General features: G+C 47.9%; 2 protein-coding genes across 6 annotated transcripts; one reads left to right on the forward strand and one right to left on the reverse strand.

The window, feature by feature from the left end:
- Positions 1–106: 106 nt before the first annotated feature.
- RIBC1 (RIB43A domain with coiled-coils 1) lies at positions 107–15,336 on the forward strand. Of its 5 annotated transcripts, none has more exons than XM_034649802.1 (8): positions 107–198; positions 654–762; positions 6,448–6,564; positions 7,859–7,940; positions 8,145–8,489; positions 14,044–14,162; positions 14,597–14,991; positions 15,098–15,336. In XM_034649802.1, the coding sequence occupies exons 3-8, from the start codon at positions 6,448–6,450 to the stop codon at positions 15,177–15,179; spliced, it is 1,140 nt and encodes a 379-aa protein (XP_034505693.1). In that variant the 5' UTR covers positions 107–198; positions 654–762; the 3' UTR covers positions 15,180–15,336. The 5 variants fall into 5 exon arrangements, with proteins under 5 accessions (XP_034505693.1, XP_011232556.1, XP_011232555.1 ...); XM_011234254.3 differs by having other exon boundaries at positions 123–310; XM_011234253.3 differs by lacking the exon at positions 654–762 and having other exon boundaries at positions 125–310; positions 15,098–15,335.
- Positions 15,337–15,477: 141 nt separating this feature from the next.
- HSD17B10 (hydroxysteroid 17-beta dehydrogenase 10) lies at positions 15,478–17,896 on the reverse strand. The gene is made up of 6 exons (XM_002926785.4): positions 17,750–17,896; positions 17,235–17,399; positions 16,444–16,608; positions 16,203–16,331; positions 16,010–16,118; positions 15,478–15,809 (listed from the first exon to the last, which is right to left on the reverse strand). Exons 1-6 carry the CDS (start codon positions 17,774–17,776, stop codon positions 15,619–15,621), a joined length of 786 nt encoding a protein of 261 aa, XP_002926831.1. The 5' UTR covers positions 17,777–17,896; the 3' UTR covers positions 15,478–15,618.
- Between the last annotated feature and the right edge of the window lie 265 nt (positions 17,897–18,161).

Raw genomic sequence — 18,161 nt, forward strand, 5'->3', positions numbered from 1 at the left:
GCGTACGACAAACCTCGCGAGAATAAGTCCGGGCCTAACGGGATTTCCGGCTTCCGGCGAGAGCGGAACAAGGGGCGTGTCGTGGAAGTTTGTTGAGCCGTTGCCAGTGCGCGAGCTTAAAACAGGAGTTTGGGTCCCGCCCCCCTTTCTTGTTGCGTGGCAACGCAAACCGCTGACCCTGCGTACCCAGCCGTAGAGGTAGTGACGGAGGACGCAGCAACCTTTGGGATCCGAGGAAGCAGGCGGGATGGGAGCCCACGCTTGCTGAGACAAGTCACAGCAGGGTTATGCCTTCCAGGGCAAGAGGAAGGTGGGAGCTTGGCTGCGGCTTTACCCTGGCAGGCTGGAAGGCTCAAACAAGAACAGGGTCGGGGAATGGAAGGACCCCGGGGGAGCGAGGGTTGTACGGGGAGGAGGGGCGGCGGGAGGATTTGGCGTTAGGGGAGCTCAGACCAAGCTAAGGGTGAAGTAGGGCTGGAAGTGCAGTGGACCAGAGGTAGGGATGGGTTGGGGTGGGAAGGGGGCTGGGGTGAAAAGGGGTGGAGTGTGAAGGGAGATGAGGGTACTCTGAAGCGGCAGGGTCACGGGCTGGGGAAAGCTATGCCCAGAGGTACTGCTTCTATCCCCTGCCTCCTTCCTTTTTCTCCAAGCAGAGTTCAGAGACTGTTGCCTAAGAACAGTCTTGGACTCGAGCCACTTGTCGGCTACTTGAACCTAGACCCAACCTGGGAGCCTCAAAATTGACACTCGTTGCTAAGAAAGGTATTTTGTGTAACCCCTGGGAGTCAAGTTCCTAAGCCACTGCTCTCCATCTCTATTCTTTTTCCTTTCTCCCCATTTTATCTGTCTCTCCTCATTTTTCATCCCCACCCCATTTCCTCGTCTCCATCCCCCTCTGGCCCCTCCCTTGCTTTCCTCTTTCCCCTTCTTTTTGCTCTCGGTCCTCCATTCCTGTGTACTACCCTGTTGCCCTCCTTCCCCTTTCCTTTTCTGCCTGCTCTACCCGCCCCCCGTCCGTTTCCCCTCCTTGTTCCCCATATTTTCTATCCTTCTCCTTCATACTTTCATCCCTCTACACCTTATACCACCTACTCATTACAAGGTCATGGCCTTAAGAATCCAAGAAGCTTAAAATATCTGCCAAATCTTCCCCTTCAGTGACCTTACATTGTGGGCACAAATGGAGTGAGTTGGCTGGGGTTGGTGCTTAGACTTAGACATGGAAAAGATCTGGGGTTGCCATAGCCATTCCTGAAACCACTTTTAAAATGACATCCGGAGGCTGGGGAGAGTCTAAAAGTCTTATGACAAGTCCAGGAAAGAGAAAGCTTGATTGGTGGAATCTAGTAGAGGAACCATAAATGAATTCAACTGGGAGAAACAGTCACAATCAGGCTAGGGGGACAAAATGACCAAAGGACAGCAATCTCATATAATTGACAGGAACTAGTGTTCCATTTAAAAAGATAAGACGGAACTTGGAAAAAAAATCAAATTGGATCCCTGCCTCTCACACTGTATATAAAGTGCAATTCCAAATGGATTAAAAACTTAAATGAGAAAGGCAAAATTCTAGACATTTTAGAACATATAACAGAATATGACCTCAGAAGATTTCTTAAATAATGAAAACTAAGCTTAAAGGAAAAGATTGCTGAATTTGACTACATATAAATTCATCCAAATTACAACATAAAGAAAGTGAAAAAATGGATGGGTGCACATAATATTGATAATGTTTTATTTTCTGGCTTCTGCAGAGGGTTCACAGGTGTTCATCTGGTTGTTGTGCTTCATAACTTACATGAGTGTTAACCATATTCCTTTTTATGTACCAATTGTTACCATAAAATAATAATAAAGTGAGGGACACCTGGCTGGCTCAGTCGGTAGAGCATGTGACTCTTGATCTCAGGGTCATGAGTTCAGGCCCCACGTTGGGCATAGATCTTGCTTTAAAAATAAGTAAATATTATTTAAAAAATAATAAAATGAAAAGACAAGTCACAGATTGGAGATGTTTGCCACATTGATTTTTTTAAAAGATTTTATTTATTTATTTATTTATTTATTTATTTGACAGAAAGAGAGAGTGAGCACGAGCATATGCCCAAGAGCACAGGCACGGGGAGGGGCAGAGGGAGAGGGAGAAGCTGAGCAGAGAGCCCAGCCTGGGGCTCAATCCCAGGACCCTGGGATCATGACCTGAGCCAAAGGCAGGCACTTAACTGACCGAGCCATCCAGGCCCCCTGTTTGCCACATTTAAACTAAGAAATAATTAGTGTGTAGAATACATAAAGAACTCCTAAAATTAATAAGAAAAGGACAAGCAACTTGATTTTTTTAAAAAAAATGAACAAAAGGTGTGAAAGAGCAATTCACAGAAGAGTAATCAAAAATGGCCAAAACACACATGAAAAGATGTGTAGCCTCACTAGCAATAATGATAATTCCAATAAAAATTGGTAATTATAATTTTATACTCCCAAATTGGCAAACATTAAGAAGCCTACTGTACCAAGTATTGCGGAGGACATGGATTGACTGGAATTTTTATACACCATAGTGATGATGTAAATTGGTACAGTCTCCTTGGAAAACAACTTAGCATTATCTTGTAAAGTTAAGTACACTTATGCCCCGTGATCAGCACTTGCACTCGTAGGTATATGCTGGAGAAACTTCCCCACCTGTATATATATTTCTTTTAATCTGCAGGTTCCTCCTCCGTCTTTTGCAGTTTAAAAAAATAATAAACTGGGTTGTTTGTGCTGCGTAGTCCTAGTCTCTCCTGAGCTTACTTCAGTCAGGTTTTCATCCCCACAACCCCACCAGAAATGTTTCTGTTAAGGTCATCAGCATCCCTCACGTTACTAAACCTGTCAGTTCTCAATCCTTATCTTAACATATCATCAGTTGCTCACTCTCTCCCAAAAGCTTCTCAGACACCACTCTCCTGGTTTCCCTCCCACCTCACCAGACACTTCACCTTCGTCTCCAGTGCTGACTCCTCCTTCTCTCCCCCTCTCCCTTAGGCCATTCTTATCCATCTACCTTACTTCCTTACAGATCTGTTACAGCCTCATAGCTTTAAATTCATTCGTATCAGTCAGGATAAGCTAAATTATGCTGAGGTTACAAACAACCCCAAAATCTCAGTAGCTTAGAAAAACAGGGATTTCTCACTCATGCTGTTTGTCTGATGTGGGTTGGCTACATCTCTGCTCTATGCCATCATTCCAGAACCAACACTGAAGGAGACATTGCCAGTCTTACCTGGGACATTGCCAGTCTCATAGCAGAGAGTGAAGAGAAGAAAGTGGGGGGCAATCGCATAATGGCTCTTAGTTCTGTTTGGGAAGAGCACATGTCAGTTCTCCCATAGCAGAGGGCAAAACCAACCACATGGATAACGTTGAGGGCAATGAGATATACATGTATATGCCTTCTGTAGGGGAGGAGTAGCAGATCTTTTTGACAGATAATAAAATTCACCATACCATCTGCTATCAGTGGATATCTAATAGACCTCTTCAACTCAACACTTCCAAACTGAGCTCTTGATCCCCCATCCCATACTGTTGTTCCTACACAGACTATTCAGTTGATAGCAACTCCATCCCTCTGATTGCCCCAGCTCAAATCTTTGAAATCATTCTTAATACTGCTTTCATACTGCACATCTGATCTATCAGGAAGTCCTGTTGGCTCTGCCTTCAAAATATATCCAGAATCTGACCACTTCTCACAATCTCTGCTGCTACTAACCTGACATGATTCACCATCATCTCTTGCCTGGATGACTGCAGTAGCCTCCTGTCTGGTCTCCCTGCTTCTAGCCTTGCCTCTGGTCCCCTCAGTCTATTCACACAGCAGCCAGAAGTGATCCTTTACAAATCAAAGGCAGAACACATCATTCCCACTGCTCAAAACCCTCCAATGGCTGCCCATTTCTCTCAGAGTAAAAGCCACAGCCTTTAAAGTCCTACGTCCTCTGCCCCCACATTATCTCTCTAATATCACTTCCTACTTACCTCTCCTTCACTCAATTGCCTCCCTGTTGTCCCCCTGAATGTGTGCCTTTCGTGTCCACCTTAAGGCTTTTGTACTTCTTCCTTCTGCCTGGAGTGTTCACTTCCTAGATATTTGCATGGGGTACTCCTTCACCTTCAAGTATTTGCTTGAATATTACCCTTTCAATTAGGCCTTCCCTGGCTTCCACATTTAAAACTGCAACACTCCCCGTTTCCTTGGAAGTTCCAATTCCCTTTATCCTGCTCTATATTTTTTCCCATAGCACTTACCATCTTCTTACAAACTCTTTAATGTACTGTTTATTGTCTCTCTGCCCCCACTAAAAAGTAACCTTCACAAAGACTCAGATTCTTGTCAGTTTTGTTCTTTGATGTCTCCCAGGTCTTAAAGGAGTGTCTGACAGTAGGCACTCCACAAATATTTGTTAAATGATTGAACATGTGAAAAAAAGTAAGATGAAGAAAAATGCGTACTACATGATACATTACAAAGTTCCAAAACAAGAGAATATTTCAAAATATTGTCCAGGGAGTCCTATACATACACAGTATATTTTGTTTGTTTTTTCATTTTTTTATTTTTTAATTTAAATTCAATTAATTAACATAAAATGTATTACCGGTTTCAGAGGTAGAGGTCAGTGATTCAACAGTCTTATATAATAGCCAGTGCTCATTACATCACCCAGTTACCCCATCCCCCTCCCTCCCTCCCTCCCCTCCAGCAACCCTCGGTTCATACACAGTATATTAATGCCTATGAGTAAGCAAATGTTAACATTTGCACGGGGTAAGGATGAGGGAGAAGAGACATAAGACACTTTAATAATATTGACCAGGTTCTGTTTCTTAAGTTGGGGAGTTGGTTCATGGGTCTCTTTTATCATGCTTCTTAACTTGCATATGGGTTATATATATTCTGCTGTATACATCAAGTATTCAGTCACAAAATGGTTTTTTTTAAAAAGGATCAGGGGGTTGGGGGGTTAGGGTAACTGGGTGATGGACATTAAGGAGGTCACCTGATGTAATGAGCACTGGATGTCATATATAACTGACGAATCACTGACCTCTACCTGTGAAACCAATAATAATATATTATATGTTAATTGAATTTAAATTTAAAAAAGGATAAATAAAGGATTGCAACTAGCTATAAGAGGAGTTGAGGAATGGTATTCTGAACAAAGAGACACCATGTACAAAGGCCCTGAGATGGGAACAGTTGTTGTGTTGGAGGACTTGATAGGAGGCCAGTGTGCCTGGAGGACTGTAAGTGAGGGAGACTGTGATGTGGGATGAATTGGAAAGGTGTGCAGGAGCCGGATCTTGAAACCCATGGTAAGGAGTTTGGATCTCATTCTAAGTGCAGTGGGAAGCCAGTGGAGGATTTTAAGCAGGTGAGAGACGTGATCAGATTTATGTTTGCAAAAGTGTTTTTGGCTGTGGTTTTGGCTGGCTCACATTGCCAAAAGTGGGCTTCCCAAAATATGACAGAACACAGGCAAATATAAGCCCTCTAGCCTTTCACGTGACTAGAGAATAAGTAACAAATAAAGGGAAAATAGTGCTGCCATTTACTGAAATGGGGAAAACCAAATAGAGCATAACATGAAGGGGGGAGTGTTGTAAATGAGCTTGAGACTTGGAAAGATGAGCAAGGGTCAGATCATGAAGACTTTTATAAATCTGGCAAAGGGGGTTAGAATTTATCTTGTAAACACTGGGGAGCCGTTTGCTTTAAAGCTTTTATTTATTTTTTAAAGTTTTATTTATTTGAGAGAGCGAGCATGACTGGGGCTGGGGGGCAGAGGGAGAGAGAGAAGCAGACTCCTGGCTGATTAGGGAGCCCAACGCTGGCGGGATCCCAGGACTCTGAGATCATGACCTGAGCCGAAGGCAGATGCTTAACCAACTGAGCCACCCAGGCACCCCTAAAGCTGCTTTTAAAGGTTTTTCTTTTTTTTAAGATTTTTTATTTTTAAATGATCTCTAAACCCAACGTGGAGCTTGAACTTACAACCCTGAGATCAAGAGTCACATGCTCCACTGACTGAGCCAGCCAGGTGCTCTATTGCTTTTAAAGTTTTTAAGCTGAGGTGTGCCATGGTCAGATTTGCTTTCAGAAAGATCACTCTGGTAGCTAGTGCAGAGAAAAGAGTAGAGAGGGTAACACTGGAGCAAGGGAGGCCACTGAGGCTTCTGAAAATACTGTCTGACACCTGATTGTGAGGCCTAAATTAGGGTGGTGACAGCAAAGATGTAGGACACAGATATGAAGTATATCAGGAGGTAAAATCAGTAGGAATCAATAACTGGTGTTATTGGTGCTATAGGAAGAAAGGAATAGGGGTGGGAGTGCAGTCAAGGATGGTGGTCAGCACTGATTGGCCATTCCACCCCTTGCTCCAGATGTATCAGGTAGACCTGTCACCAGATCCCAAGGAGGCGGCAGCCATCGAGGCTAGAAGAAATCAAGAAAAAGAGCGACAGAGCCGATTCTTCAATGTGCGGACCCGAGTCATGGGGGTGAGTAGGCAATGAGGACTTCCTTGGGACCAGGGGTCACCTCACTCCTTCACCCAGAGAGGAATGTAGCAGTGTCTGTTACAGCCCTCATTGATTTAAGCAGGCCCTCCAGCTGGAAAGGAAGGAGATAGAAGGCATCCACTCCCAGGTGAGGAAAGGAAGGGGGCTGGGGATACAGGGGAAGAGGAGCCAGTGACAGCTGACTCTCCTCCAGTCATCTCTGGGCTGAGTGGCCTGGTTCTCAAGAGACAGGTAACATGGAGCCAAAAGAAGTCTAAAGAATATTTGGTATTGTGTATGCCTAAATGCTGTCTGGAAGGCTACATAAGAAACTGTTAACCGGGTTGAGCGACAGAGATGGGAGGGACTTACTCTTCACTAAACTGTATTCCCTTTTACACTATCTTGAAATGTTTTAAAGGAATTACAATCAAAATAAACAGAAAATATTGATAGTTTAAGAAAAAAATAGATTGCTGGGTAGGTGGATGGGGGGGAATGCAGCATGGTATTCTGGAAAAGACCTCATACCTATGCTCAAGGGCCAGGTCTGCTGTTTACTAGATGTGTGGCTTTGAATGAGTCACCTATCTTCTCTAAGCTCCAGGCTCCTTCTCAGTAAAATGAAGCTAAATAAAGGAAGTGTGAAAGTGAATATTAACATATGGTGGTGGCGCATTGCCTGACATAAGTAAGTAGTTGGCTGAGAGATGTGTGGTGTGATTGAGATCCGGTTGGCAAGCATTTCCTCAGGGTCTTCTCTGGGCCGAAAACTGGGTTGGGCAGTAGGGTACAAAGCTGACTAAGGCCCAGTCTCTGCCCTTAATGGGCTCACAGTCTGGTGGAGGAAATCAACAGAGGCAAACTTCAATATAATGTGGACAGTGGGTCCTAGATTCTATGGGAATTGCACCTGCAAAAGGAATCAGAAAGATGAGGACTGAGCTGGTCTTGAAGGATGAACAGGAGTTTGGGTAAAGAGAGGAAGAAAGAGAGTTCCCTCCCAGTGGAGGGAGCGCCTGGAGCAAAGGCTGTTTGTTCCCAACAACCTCATATGCACAGGGAACTCTGAACACAGAGCTCTGAGGGTGGGGCAGAGGAAGAAGGTACTGAGATAAGGCTGGAGAAGGAGGCAGAGGCTAGACCATGTTCAGAAGGTAGAACATTATCCAGTAGGTACTGAGGATCTATAGGAGGATTCTGAAGTGGGTAAATTCTGAGCAGTTTGTGTTACGAGCATTCAAGGCCCACTGTTGGTCCCCTACCCTGATTTAGCTCATTTCTTTGGGATCAGGTGGATGTGAAAGCACTCAACAGCCAGGTGGAAGAGCGAAAGCTTCGAGAGGCAACAGACCAGAGCAAGGAGGCAGCTTATGGTAAGAGCTCAAGGCTAAGGGCAAGCCAAGAAGGATAGTGTAAGGACCTGAGTGGGCTGAGATAGGGTGCTTCTGCCTTGGAGTGGGGCGTGAGGCCTGGGGTGTGGTGGGACAAACCAGATGGGCCTTGGGAGCAGAGGCCATGATAAGTGGGCTCTGTCTCTCCTGTGGGGCCTTCTCCATGTTCCTTCCCACCACCCCCAGGTACCTACCAGGAGCAGTATGATCTGGTAGCCCAGATGCTAGAGAAGGAACAGGCAGAACGGACACGTCGGCTAGCCAAGAAAGTCCAGGAATTTCGAGAGCAGAAGCAGCAGCTCAAGAACAGGCGAGAATTTGACCTTTGGGATCCTGGCCGTCTCTGGATGGAGTTTCCAGCCCATCTCAGCCACAGTGATCCCCCCTGTGGCCCAGCCAGCTTGCAGTACTTTGCTGGGGAGGACCTGGAGAGGGCCACATGCCTGAAAATGCAGCAGGAGCAGTTCAGTTACAGTCTGGAGAGGCAGCTGCAGGAGCAACAGCAAGTCAAGGCCGAAGAGAAATGTGCAGGTAAATAGCTGCCCCTCCAGGCTGAGACCCGAGGCCTGGTAGGGAGTTGTTCTGAGCCAGGTACAGCCCCCAGGGAGTGGGGAGGTCCAGTTACCCACAGAGCTGATGCTAAAAGGTTAGACTGAGCAGACCCCAAACTCCCCGACCTCCTTCAGTCACTGACTGTGTAGCCATTGGTACCAATCAGCCTGGAACTCCCATCATGTGGAGGCAGCATAGTGAAGACAGACCTATCGGCTCTGCCACTTACCACCTGGTTTGGGCAAATGAATTTTCTTCTCAGTGCTTCACCTTCCTCATCTTTAAAATGGGGACAATAATTCATGCCATGTAGAGCTTGTGTGGGAATGAAATGAGATACTGTATATAAAGCACAAACTTCAGTGCTCAGTAACCAGTAGCGACTATTACTATGACACTCTCTGCAACCACATCCTCCTCTTCTATTAGAGTAAGCCCTTCGAGGGCGAGGATCGCCTCTTAGCTATTGGCACTGCTCACCTTTCTAGTCGTCCTGTTATAGCATCCTATTCAGTTTACCATTTGTCAGAGATATCACTGATTCTGGAAATATTTGTGGAATGTCTGTCTTTTCTCCAAAAATGTCAGCTCACTAAAGACAAACTGCATCTCTCATTTCCACCACTGTATCCCAGTTGCCTTGTACAGTGCCTGCCATGGTGTCAGGAACTCAATAAATCATTGTTCAATGAACAATTGGAGACCAGAGTAAACAAGACCAGCACCCTGCCTTCCATGATCCCACGGAGCCATACCCCTTCTAGAAAATCAGTTTAGGGAAAGAGGAAAACATATCTGCACAAATCATTCATCAGCAAATATTTATGCTTTAACTGGTAGGTGCTGTGACAGGTACTGCGACAGAAGTGTTTATAGGACGTGGAGGGAACATCAATATGGGAGTGGTCAATTCTCACAAGGAAAGGGAGGCAGGATGGTAGGGGTGGCACAAGTCAGCTGTTAGGAATCAATGTTTGGAAAGTTGGGTACAATTTTTCCAAGTCAGGGAGAGGGTCAAAACAAGGTCATTCTAGGCAGAGGGGGCAGCAAGAGGTAGAGAAGTGGGGCTGTGAGTAGTCCAAGGGTTTAGGATGCATGAACAGTTTAGTGTTAGTGCAGCCTAGGGTTGAGAGCTTGGAGGAAGAGAAAATATGCAAGAATTTTCTACACCAAACTAAGGAATTGTGACTTTATTGCGTAGGCAATGGTTAACCATTTAAGGGTTTAAAGCAGAGTGACAAGACAATTTCAATATTCTGCATATATTAAGCTACCTCTTTTGTGTCTGTCACAGTGAACAAAAATAGAAAAATCCTTGCTGTATGGAGTTCATACTCTAATGGGGACAGACAATAAACAAGATAAAATAGTAAAATATACAGTGGACCCTTGAACAACACGGGTTTGAACTGCACAGGTCCACTTATATGTGGATTTTTAAAAATAAATACAATACTACAAATGTATTTTCTCTCCCCTATGGTTTTCTTTTTCTTTCTTTTTTTTAAGATTTTATTTATTTATTCCAGGGAGAGAGAGAGAGAGAGAAAGGGAGCAGTGGGGAGGAGCAGAGGGAGAGGGACAGGCAGGTTCCACGCTCAGCCCCGAGCCTGATGCGGGGCTCGATCTCAGGACCCTGAGATCATAACCTGAGCCAAAACCAACAGTCAGATGCTCAACCAGCTGAGCTACCCAGGCGCCCCTTCCCCTATGATTTTCTTAATAACGTTTTCTTTCCCCTAGCTTTATTGTAGGGATACAATATACAATACATATAACATACAAAGTATGTCTTCATCGACTTTACATTATTGGTAAGAGCAACAGCAGCAGTAGGCTATTAGTAGTTAAGTTTTCGGGGAGTCAAGTTACATGTGGATTTTTGACTGTGGGGTGGGGCGGGGATGGCGTTGGTTGCCTAAGCCTCGCATTGTTCAAGGGTCGACTGTATAAGGTGGTTAAGACAGTTGCTAGAGAGAAAAGTAAAGCACAAAACGGGGGACGTGGGGACTTTGAGAAAGGGGTGCACAGTTGCCATTTTAAATAAGGAAAACCTCACTGAGGTAACCTTTGAATACAGATCTGAAGACAAGGGAGTAAGCAATGCAAACAATCGAGGGAAAAGCTCTCCGAGAGGAAGTAGCTAGTACAAAGGCCTGGAGGCGGGAGAGAGGGTGTCTGGCAGGTTTGAGAAATGGCCTTGGGGCCAGCATAGCTGAAGTAGACCAAGTGAGGGGAGAGTGATGGGAAATGAGGTCAGAGAGGTGAAGGGGCCAGATCCCACAGGCCTTCCAGGCCATGGTGCAGACTTTGGCTTTTACTGAATGAGGTAGGAGCCGTGGGAGGGGGAGGGTGTTGTGCACTGGGGCCACAGGATTTGTGTTTTAGACATAAAACTTTTGCGAGCCATTGTGGATCAGATTAGAGGGGAAAACTAGAGCAAGGAAATAAGATAGCAGACTATTGCCGCAGCAAGGAGGTGGCCAACAGGTAGCCCTGTATCTATATGATCATAAGGTGGCATATAGCCAGTCTGGACTGCAGGGAGAGACCTGGAGGCCTGAGGCAGGGGAAGGGTTTACTAAGGAACAGAAGAATGCTAAACCTGGATGGAGCCTGGGAAAGGGTGAGCGCTCTGTGAGGACAAAGGTCAGAGCTGTCTTATTAACTATTACAAGTCCGGTGACTTACACACTGCCTGGTCCATGGTAGATGCTCAGTAAATGTATCTTGAGTGAATGAATGAGTAGAGGAGAAGGAGCTCGTAATAAAGGGATCAGGGAGGTAGGATAAAAGATGTATAAAATTGTAATAATAGCTAACCTTTCTTGGGCACTTACTGTGTATCAGACACTGTGCTAAGCCTGCTACCACATCGTGACACATGCCATCCTCCCAGCCACTCCATGAGGCAAGGACTGGTATTATCCCCATTTTCAGAGGAGGAAACTGAAGAACAGAGATGTTAAATAACTTGCCCAGTCGCACTAGTGGGTGACGGCGGCGGGAAGTGAACTCTGGCAGGCTGGCTCCAGAGCCCACACATGGCCACTCCACCAGACTTGCCTTCTCTCAGTCACCATGAGAAAGCAGGGACAGAGATCAAGGGAGGCGTTTCAGACAGGGATCCATCCATCATGGCAAATGCTCTGGCGAAGTTTAGGTAGGAACAGAAACCTGTCTGTTGGATTTTGAAATGAGGAGTATCTGGTGATTTTTGTCAGAGCAGGTGCAAAGGCGCCACGGGGCCAGCTGCCCTTCAGCAGCAGGCAGATGTATGAGAAGGCAGAGCTAGGCAACAGGGACAGCAGGATATCAAGGGAGCGTCCACGTAGTGTAATGAAAAGAGTGTGGGTTGATTCCTCAAGGGACCTGGCTTCAAATTCCAACCAGCTACTTGCTGACTGTGTAACCTTGGGCATTTTGACTTCACCTGAAAAATGGTACTGCTCCTTTCCTCTCTGGGTTGCTGTGAAGAATGAAATGAAACCACGCACACCTATCCATCCGCCCTACCCCCTGCCACCCTCCAGCCTCTGAAGTCCATGTCCCTGTATCTCCTCAAAGCCAAGCCTTAAGCCTATGTTTAAGGGACCCCCCATTATCCCTGCTGCTCCCTCCACCCGCCCCCAGGCTGTGCTCTCTCAGGTATCCCCTGCCCTGTGTTTTCAACATTTCCCCTTCCACTGGTCCCTTCTGTGCCTGCTGTAAACATGCTTATGTCTAACCCCTCTTAAAAAACTGAAGCCTCCCTGCACCCTGTGATTCCTCTAGGTGCTGTGAGCTAGCTGTTTTCCTTTACAGTTGTATTTGTTGAAAAATCTGCTTCTGCCTGCCGTCTTCTTCCTCAACCCCCTGGGAGTTCCCCTTTTCTCCCCACCCAACTTCAATGACCCGACTCTTAGTAAAATCACCAATGCCTTTGTGTTATCAAGTACAAGACGCTCTATCTAGTCTTTCCTCCTCGACTGGACCTTTCTTGCTGCACTTGACTCTGATCACATCCTTCTTGAGCCTCCCTCTTCCTTGGCTTCTGTACTAGTACATTCTGCTCTTAGCTCTCTGACCATTCCATCCGTGTCTGCCCTTTGTGGGCTCCTTTTCCTTTACACCTTTCTTTCTTGAGACTTGGTCCCTGGCACACTGCTTTCCCTCCCCTGCATACTTTCTTCAAGTGCCCTCCGCCCTTTTCTGGTTTCAGCTGCCATGTCACCACCTCTGTGCTGAGGACTCTGTACCCGCAGAATCAGATATCTAGATGCCTGCTGACCACCTTCAACTCAGCCTTCCTAAACAATTCATCCATGTTCCCTAGCCTGCTCTTCATTCTGTATCTTCTACTTCCAGTGGTGGCCACACCGTGCACCCAGTCATCTAAGCCAGGACTCTGGGAAGCATCCATATCTCCTCTGCTCCTTACTCTCTTCACGTACTGCTGATGTAACCTTCTATATACTGGGCCTGCTTTGAGCCCTCTGAGATGGCTTCCTTACCTCCATTGTCCCCCACCAGCCTGACTGTATTCTATACTGGCCCCCAGGAGGAGCTTTCTAAAATACAAATCTAATTGTGTCTCTTCCTTGCTTAAAATCCTTACATGTTCCCACCACCTTCAGGGCAAGTTTCTGGCCCTTAGTCTGGCCCCTACAAAGCTCCCTAGCCACTTGCATTTTATGCTCCAGCAAGAGCAGACTATTTGTAGTTTCAGATACATACCATACTGTTTCTTGGTCTCCTCCATTCATTTGACAAATATTTATTGAGCACCTAATATGTGCCAGGCTCTGCTAGGTTCTGGGCATGGGAGTGAATAAAACAGACAAAATCCCTGCCCTCCCCAAGGCTACTTCCTAGTGAGGAGAGAGACAGGTAATAGACAACATCAGTGAAATGTAGAGTATATTGGATGGTGACAAGTGGTAGGGAGAAAAATAAATCGAAAGGGGGATAAATGTTGGGGACAGGAAAGTTGCAATTTTAGGTAGGAGAGACAGGTAAGGCCTCATGGGTGGCAATATTTGAGCAAGACCTGGGGGGAGCAAAAGAGCAGGAGCCAAGAATAATGTCTATTATAAATCCCTGCGGCAGCAGTATCTGGCATGATCTAGAAACAGCAAGGAGACAGGTGTGGCTAGAATAAAACAGGGCTTTGGCATGCCCTTTGCTTTCTTTCTTTCTATATGCAATGCACATTTCAAGGATCACCTCCTCTTGGAAGCCTTTCTCTCACCCACCACCCAAAGCTATCATAATGCCCTGTATACACCTCTGTCATTGCCACACAGTGGTATGATCTATGTTTGGTCCATCTCCCTGCATCTTTCACTTAGGCACTTGAGAAATCCTTGTTGCTGCTACTTTGGCTATCTCTAAGCCCCAGAGAGTAATTCCTTCCACATCCCTATAATTAGGACATTACCCTCCCAAACATACACATACACACATCCACCAAGCTTGTTGAACAAATGGCTGAATGAGTGAACCAGGAATGGGGCAGGCCAGTATAGTGCCCTGGCCATATTTCTCTGTGTAGATATGCTCAATGACCAGCTGCGCCTAGCTGTGGACATGCAGGCTGCCCAGTTGGCCAAGCTAGAGGAGTCCTGTCGCATGGCCATGATGTCTGCCATGGCCAACGCCAACAAAGCCCAGGTATGGCCTGGGCCATTCAGTGTACCAGGCTCTCCCCAACCCTTTGAACAAAGTCCTGGGGAACTTAGCCATGTCTTTGCCCACACAACCTTTCTTAAATCAACACCAGCCCTCTCATCTACCTGAGGACATCCCCTTTCACCTAAGGACCCTCTTAGGGCAAAAGATGCTCTTCCCCACATCCTGACTCAGGGTGACCTGAGAGCAGAACACCACCCTCCCTTCCCCAGCCTCTCAGTCTAAGGGTTTCCAGAGGGCTGGGAAGTTCCCTGTCCATTCCACCCCTCCCCCTGTGTTAGGTCATTCAAAGGCCAGGCAAGAGCTATCCCTTCTCTCAGAGATGGAGGAGAGTAGAGCCATGTCTTCCCCTCCCCTGTGATTGAGAGTTCCCTGAAGTTGTTTACCCAAATGTTCATATCCGGGGGCCCCACCAGGCAGCTGAACTGGCTGAGCAGCAGCGCTGTGAGCAGCAACGCGAACAGGAGGCCAACCTCATGGAGATCCAGAACCAGATCACGAGTGACCTACTGACCGAGAACCCCCAGGTTGCCCAGCACCCTGTGGCTCCCCACCGGGTCCTGCCCTATTATTGGAGGGGCATGACTCCAGAGCAGAGAGCTGCCATCAGGAAAGTCCAGGAGGTGCAACGCCATGAAAAGGAGGCACAGCGCCAGGCCGACAAAGCACTGGATGCCGAATGGGAAGGCCAGGCCTTGCACTTGGCCCAGGCAGCAATGGAGCTGGAGGAACAGGAGAGGGAACTTTGTGCTGAATTTCGAAGGGGGCTGGGCTCCTTCAATCAGCAACTGGCTAAGGAGCAAAAAGCCCAGTGAGTTCTAGGGGGTGGCAACGTGGATGAATGCCAAGGGAAGGATGGGAAGGGTCAGGGAGAGAGGGAAGGCTCATCAGCTGACGCCTCTGTACTTCTTTCACAGGCAGAATTATCTGAATTCTATAATCTACACCAATCAACCTACGGCCCAATACCACCTACAGTTCAACACCGGCAGCCGCTGAGCTCAGCATGCTCATCTCTCTCTCCTCCCTCCTCAAGCTCATTAAAAGCTGGGAGTCAGAGAGGAGAATGCTGCAGGTCCCCTCCCCCAACCCCTTCCCCCACTATCCCTACCTTTGACCCTAGGTAATAAAGTTATTCACTAAAATCAAGGCCCTGTGCTATCATGGGACACAAAAGGTATGAGGTATTGCCTTTCCCACCCCGCCCCTGGGCTTGGAGCATCTGACCTTGTCAGTCTTCACCCATTCACCTTTCTTCCCCATGCCAGTTTCCCCAGCACACAGTGTTACGCACGTGTGAGAAATAGAGACTTTATTAGGCAGAGTGTGACTGCTGGGCAGAGTTCCAAGATGGCTCTGGGACATCCTCCCAGGCTGCAGTAAAGTACTCCAAGGGAAGCAAGGACAGAAGAGCATGTGTCTTCTCTGCCCTCTCCCTTCATGGCTGCATGCGGATGGCCCCATCTAGCCGGATGACCTCTCCATTGATGAATGGGTTCTCAATGATGGCTTGTACCAGATGAGCATACTCAGCGGGATCACCCATTCGGCTGGGGAAGGGCACCTGGCTGGCTAAGAAGTTGCGCACTTTTTCTGGGAGGCTGGTCAGCAGTGGGGTGCCAAATAGGCCTAGACAAGACAGGTAGAGTCAGAAGCCCACCCTTCCTTTCATATTTACCTGGTTCCCCCCTCACCTTAGCCCTACCTATGGTACTTCCCAATGCCCAGAAATGGAAGGCTATTGCTGCTTAGCTGGTAGACAGTTTCCCCTCTCAACTGCCCATGAATCCTACCCAATCCCAGGTGTGGCAGGGAGGGAATATCTCTACCTGGAGCGATGGTCATCACTCGGATGCCCACGGGAGCCAGATCCCGAGCAATGGGCAGGGTCATGCCCACTATACCCCCCTTGGAAGCAGAGTATGCAGCTTGTCCAACCTGGAGAAGGAGTAGAGGTCATTCATACGTGAAGGGCCCTAACAAGTCACCGAGATGGCACAAGCCTCGCCCTTGCCCACACACCTGGCCCTCAAAGGCAGCCACGCTGGCAGTGTTGATGATGACCCCACGTTGGCCTCCCTGGTCTGGTTCATTCTGGCCCATCTCACCAGCCACCAGGCGGATCACATTGAAGGTGCCTAGGAGATTCACCTGAAAGACCAGTAGAGATATGGTGTAGGACCTTTTGTCCCCTAAAAGCTTTGGAGGCACCCACAGCCAAATACCTTTTACTCACACCCCTAGGAAACCTCCAAGGCCTTACATTGAGAACTCGCTGGAAGTCCTCCAAGGCATGGACCTGATTCTTCTTTAAGTTGTATGTCTTGATGGCCACTGCAATGCCTGCACAGTTGACTGCCACATCCACACGGCCAAACTTTTCTTTGGCTAGAGTCAGGGCTGCTTGCACGTCCTTCTCTGAGGTCACCTTCAAAGGGAGAGGTGGAGAAGGTATTCATCTCCCAGCATATACACTCACCACTACACCTGGGTAAGGGGAGCGCAGGTCAAGTTTTTGAGTAACAACAGAACTGTGTAAGCAAGGACGACGCCAAAAGAAAACACGAGAGTGGGGCAAAAGTGAAAATGTTAGGTGCTGTGGTGTTCAAAACTGTTTTCAAACCTATACCCTCTTTTGATAAATTCACATACCCCTGGAGATTTCTGTGGACCAGGGCATTTCGAGAATTACTGATATGATAAACTAGCTCTTTTGTACCTCTACCTGCTAAGATGGTTTCATCAAGCTTTACTTTTTGTATTTGTTTCATGAAAAGTTTTTCAACTTCGTAAATATAAAATTACAGGGCACAATATGCATTTTCAAACTATGCATACCCCCTCCCGGAGACTGATATATCCAATTCACATCCCCACTGCTGTGGATCCAGGCTTTGTACATTCCTTATTGCAGGTGCTCCCACAGTGTTGGATGGATGGCTCAGGCCAAAAGGGACAAGGAGATGGGTCCACTGTCCACACAGATAGCACCCTTAGGGAAGGGGACCCCATGGATTCCCAGGCCGGTTTCTGTGACCTCATGCCCACACTTACATCAGCTGGGGCAAAGGCGCAGCTTTTCCCTAACTTCTTGGCTTGGACCTCCCCATCAGAGTTGGGAAGGTCCAGAAGCACAGCAGCGGCCCCTTGCCCCACCAGTCGCTCTGCCGTGGCCAGACCTAGACCAGAGGCTCCTCCGGTTATTAGAGCAACCAGGCCCTGTGAAGAAAGGAACGGTGAACGGTACGCTGGGCAGACCACCCCCACCCTTTCATCTGCGACCGAGGCTCCTTTGTTCTCCAGGCTTCTGCGACGGCGGTGTGACCCACGTGTGTTTCCTCTCCTTCAGGACAGGACTTGGTGTCTCACCCCCAGACCGCCCACCCAGTCACCCCACGCACATATGCTTCGGAGAGTTGACCTTCACCTCCCGAGCCCAACCGCCGCACTACCAGGCCTAGAAAAGTGTGACCCTTTCTCCCAACACCCATCTCTTCCCCCCTAGATCCATGGCCGCGTGGTGCCAGCTGGCGCAGCGGAGCAACCAGGTGGAGCAAAGACCCCGCTACCTTCACGCCCCGGCATGCCGCAGCCATCTTGCTCCGAACTCTCCGCGGGCAGGGCGGTCGGGCAGGCGCTGATTGGCCGAGGCGGAAGCGGGCGGTGGGGAGGGCGAGGGGGCGGGCCGCTGAGCAAGTCTTTGGGGCGTGGCGTCAGCCGCTCGCGTCTCCCGCCGAGGGGGGAGGCCTCCCGCAAGGTGCCTCCGGAGTTATTTCAACTGGACTTCAACTGGACAAAGAACCCGATTGGCGCAGTACAGTATCAACCACCTTCTCCGCCCTACTCTCCAGCTGGTCTCTGGGCAGGCGGCCAGCTCGGCGGGGAGTAGGCGGACAGAAGATTGAGAGTTTTCCTTACTCCTCAGAAAAAGCCTTCATTGAAGCATAAACATAGAAGAGACTCCTCTCAGGAGGAGAGGCT

Source organism: Ailuropoda melanoleuca, chromosome X, assembly GCF_002007445.2.
Source record: "Ailuropoda melanoleuca isolate Jingjing chromosome X, ASM200744v2, whole genome shotgun sequence".
NCBI lineage: Eukaryota > Metazoa > Chordata > Mammalia > Carnivora > Ursidae > Ailuropoda > Ailuropoda melanoleuca.

What these genes read in the sequence shown, in the direction of transcription:
- RIBC1 (XM_034649802.1), top strand. Translation starts at nt 6,448, where the DNA reads ATGTATCAGGTAGACCTGTCACCAGATCCCAAGGAGGCGGCAGCCATC. An exon ending in TGCGGACCCGAGTCATGGGG is followed by an intron (nt 6,565 to 7,858) that starts GTGAGTAGGCAA and finishes CTTTGGGATCAG; the next exon opens with GTGGATGTGAAAGCACTCAA. An exon ending in GCTAAGGAGCAAAAAGCCCA is followed by an intron (nt 14,992 to 15,097) that starts GTGAGTTCTAGG and finishes CTTCTTTCACAG; the next exon opens with GCAGAATTATCTGAATTCTA.
- HSD17B10 (XM_002926785.4), bottom strand. Translation starts at nt 17,776, where the DNA reads ATGGCTGCGGCATGCCGGGGCGTGAAG. An exon ending in GCGCCTTTGCCCCAGCTGAT is followed by an intron (nt 16,609 to 17,234) that starts GTAAGTGTGGGC and finishes CTCCCTTTGAAG; the next exon opens with GTGACCTCAGAGAAGGACGT. An exon ending in ACTTCCAGCGAGTTCTCAAT is followed by an intron (nt 16,332 to 16,443) that starts GTAAGGCCTTGG and finishes CTGGTCTTTCAG; the next exon opens with GTGAATCTCCTAGGCACCTT.